Here is a 3,151-nt window from a genome sequence, read left to right as displayed (position 1 = left end):
ATGTTTGTTCGAGATCAGTATCGCTCACGCTGTTAGGCCGTGTTCAGTTCGGGGTTGGGGCGCACTGTGGTGGGGGGGAGGGGAGGTGCAGCACCGATGAACCGGTCACTCGGGTCAGTCGCGGCTCAGTCGCCGTTGGGACCGACGGTAGTCGGCACGAGACCGTCTCACCGCCCATAGTCGTCTGCGATGAGATGAGATCCTACAATCTGCTCTGAAGTCAGCCAGAGAACGATGAAGTGCCTGCTACTGCTGCTGTTGCTGCAGCGCTGTATTCATCTGACTATCTGCCAAGCGGAGGACGGCTATAGCCCAAGACTGTGAGTACAAACATATGTTGGCATTGATGTTAAGTGAATTATAAATAACTTTACTTGTCATAATACCTTACGATATTAGCTTAGATATTAGTCTTTCATATGCGGCGAGACTCGAATATCTTCAAAAGTTATGTAGCTAACCTATTATGCCATCAAGTACATAGAGGAAGTTCGTCAAATAATTCGAAATATTCGCCAATAGAAGAATCCGTGCGCTAAATTTGCCACGATATAAAGCTCATCAACATACTAAGCCTGTTCTGATATTTCAGGCTGACGGCAGAGGAAAATGCCAATGAGAGCACCTGCGTGGAGCAGCCCACCTACAACGTCCTTCCTGCCGACTACGACAAGCTGATGCCGCCGCTGCTGAAGGGCGTGCCGCTCAACATCTACTTCACGCTGTGGATCATCTCCATCACTGAGATCAACGAGCTTCGACAGGACTTCACAGTCGACCTCTACCTCAGGATGTACTGGGTGGACTTCAGGATCAAGTACCCGGTCTGTGAGAAACGGCCTTTCATCGTGCTCAATCACGCGCAGTTGGATAAAATCTGGATCCCTGATATTTTCTTCAAACAGGAGAAAAGATCAAGTCGCCATTTTGTGAACCGCAGAAACGCTGGACTCAAGCTGACCAAATCAACTAACGAGGTGTTCTTTTCTGAGAGGATTACGCTGACCACTTACTGCGCGTATGATTTCCGCTTTTTCCCTCTGGACCGTCAAGCCTGCGTGATGGCCTTTGAGTCCTACAGCTTGGACGGACGCTACGCAAATCTTTCTTTCAAGCCCCTCGCCATCCACTTTGATAAGTTCAAGTTCAAGATCCCACAGTACGAGCTGAACTACGTCTCCCCTTACAGCTGCTACTATGACTACATGTACGAAGGATCTTACTTCCTAAACCAGAGCTGCATTCAGGCCAACTTCGTTTTCGATCGTCAGTTCAGCTACTATTCGTACAGATGTATCTGCCGTCAATACTGATCGTCCTTGTATCCTTTCTGAGCTTCTGGATTCCTGTCGACAACGTCCCGGGCCGGGTCTCGCTCGGCGTTACCTCTCTGCTGACCCTCGCCACCCAGTTTACAACCATCCAGCGTTCTCTTCCTCCAGTTTCCTACGTGAAGGCCATGGACATCTGGATGTTCTTCTGCATCGTCACCGTGTTCCTGGCGATGGTGGAGTTCACACTCGCCTACAACTTCCGCTTCACGCTGGCCCAGGACGGCGACAGAAAGCCCAAGCCTGTGAAAGAGCCCGTCACTGTTCTGGGAATCAACTCGATCGCGGCGGGACTGAGACAGCCTCGGGTCGTTGTACTCACTCAGCCGGAGGAAGGCAAGACGCCGTTCGCTGTCTTGAAGCTGTCCGTCTACTGGGTCGCTGAACGTTTTGCAAAGAAAAAGGGCAACTTTATCGACAACTTTTCAAAACTGTTGTTTCCGATTGCTTTCTTGGTGTTCAACTTGGCCTACTGGAATCATTACGGGAAAGGCCAGAAAGAAGTTACATTCTGGGGTGGCTAGGCAATTAATGGTTTATGCTTACAGACTATGTAGTTGCTGAATGCTATATATTCATTTAAAAAACTCTATGTAGTTTTTGTTTCAATGCGTTCGGCATACTGTCCGATGATAATAGAAGTGGACCCATTTATGCACGGTTGGAGGCATATGTTCGGACATCTTATGAACAAACAAATGGTATGTCACCAAAAGTGACGAGTTGATCGTTCTCTTTGTTGCCTTCAGTCGTGGTTATGTGCTCGTAGTCCGTTTGTGGCATATGCATGTACGGTTCTCCAGGGTATTAGTCGTTGGTCGCTCGGCGAGCGGGAGGGCAACCAGTTCCGCCCCTGTATCGCGTGCCCCCTTGCTCCGCCCAGTTACGCACGAGCGTACTCCACGCCGCGTAGTAGCGTGGGGAGGGGAGGGTTAGAATGGTGGCATGTGTAGAGGCTAGAACCGGTTTCCACCGCCATGCCACCGCCCAGCGACATGGAGCGGGGTCAGTGACCAGGGCGCAGGGAAAGGTCAGAGGTCAGCTTTAACGTAGAGCTTTGTATCTCCCTCCCCTCCGTGTGTAACGACCGCACGACAGCGGCCGGCCGCCGATCAGGCTTGACATGTCAAGGTCACCCGAAGTCAACGGGCTCAGAGGGTTGGTCGAGTGCGAGTCCGTGGCTGACGACAGTCTCGACCATGTGCTATGGTGCCGATACACTAGCGTGGGTAATAAGTTTGTGTTCAGTGCATATGACTGCTGGGGCGGGTCCTCTGATATGATACTTTGTAACGTGTATGATACGCTTTAAACCTCGCTGGCAGTGGCCGAGAGGAGAAGGGGGGTGGGAGGCGGTTGCCGCCTCCACATGTTTATTTTTGTGATAGCTGCGAGAGCTGAAATTTGGCAAGCCTGACCTTTGATTCAAGCTGAATTTTTATGACAGCAGCTGTATTTTCACCATCGCCCATATTGGTGTTTTGCCAGCGTCTATCGTAAAGAGGGGGAGGAGGGTCCGTTGGACCCCTTTGCCGTTCAGCCCCTAATCGAGCTAGAGCTTCGCGGAAAAAAACGTGTTGCCCGTGACGAGAGGAGGCCGATGATACCCAATTTTAACCCTCGCCGGCACACCCCCCCCTAAGGTTTTTCGCGAATAACTCGCGTAAAAAGCGGCCGATCGCGACGAAACTTTCAGTACCCTCGCATTAATCAATTTTACACCTACCCTGAAATTTTTTGACCCTGACCCAAATGACCTTTGACCTGGGACCTCTTTTCCGAGACCATGTTTGGCTGGAACCGCGATTCGGCGTATGTCG

The 3,151-nt window shown here is 50.9% G+C and overlaps 1 protein-coding gene across 1 annotated transcript; it reads left to right on the top strand.

Moving 5' to 3' along the window:
* The first annotated feature begins 234 nt into the window (after positions 1–234).
* Positions 235–1,855, top strand: LOC122373419 (gamma-aminobutyric acid receptor subunit beta-like). The gene is made up of 3 exons (XM_043351444.1): positions 235–320; positions 593–828; positions 1,272–1,855. The coding sequence occupies exons 1-3, from the start codon at positions 235–237 to the stop codon at positions 1,853–1,855; spliced, it is 906 nt and encodes a 301-aa protein (XP_043207379.1).
* The last annotated feature ends 1,296 nt before the right edge of the window (positions 1,856–3,151 follow it).

The sequence above is a fragment of the Amphibalanus amphitrite genome, unplaced genomic scaffold (genome assembly GCF_019059575.1).
Source record: "Amphibalanus amphitrite isolate SeventyFive unplaced genomic scaffold, NRLGWU_Aamphi_draft 001492F_arrow, whole genome shotgun sequence".
Lineage (NCBI taxonomy): Eukaryota > Metazoa > Arthropoda > Thecostraca > Balanomorpha > Balanidae > Amphibalanus > Amphibalanus amphitrite.
Note: the sequence above shows the minus strand (reverse complement) of the source record. Positions and strands in the feature narration are given on the sequence as shown.

Excerpts from the sequence above, each read along its gene's own strand:
- LOC122373419 (XM_043351444.1), top strand. The coding sequence starts at position 235 with ATGAAGTGCCTGCTACTGCTGCTGTTGCTGCAGCGCTGTATTCATCTG. Across the intron at positions 321-592 it reads GACGGCTATAGCCCAAGACT|GCTGACGGCAGAGGAAAATG; the intron begins GTGAGTACAAAC and ends CTGATATTTCAG. Across the intron at positions 829-1,271 it reads CAGGATCAAGTACCCGGTCT|TTCAGCTACTATTCGTACAG; the intron begins GTGAGAAACGGC and ends TTCGATCGTCAG.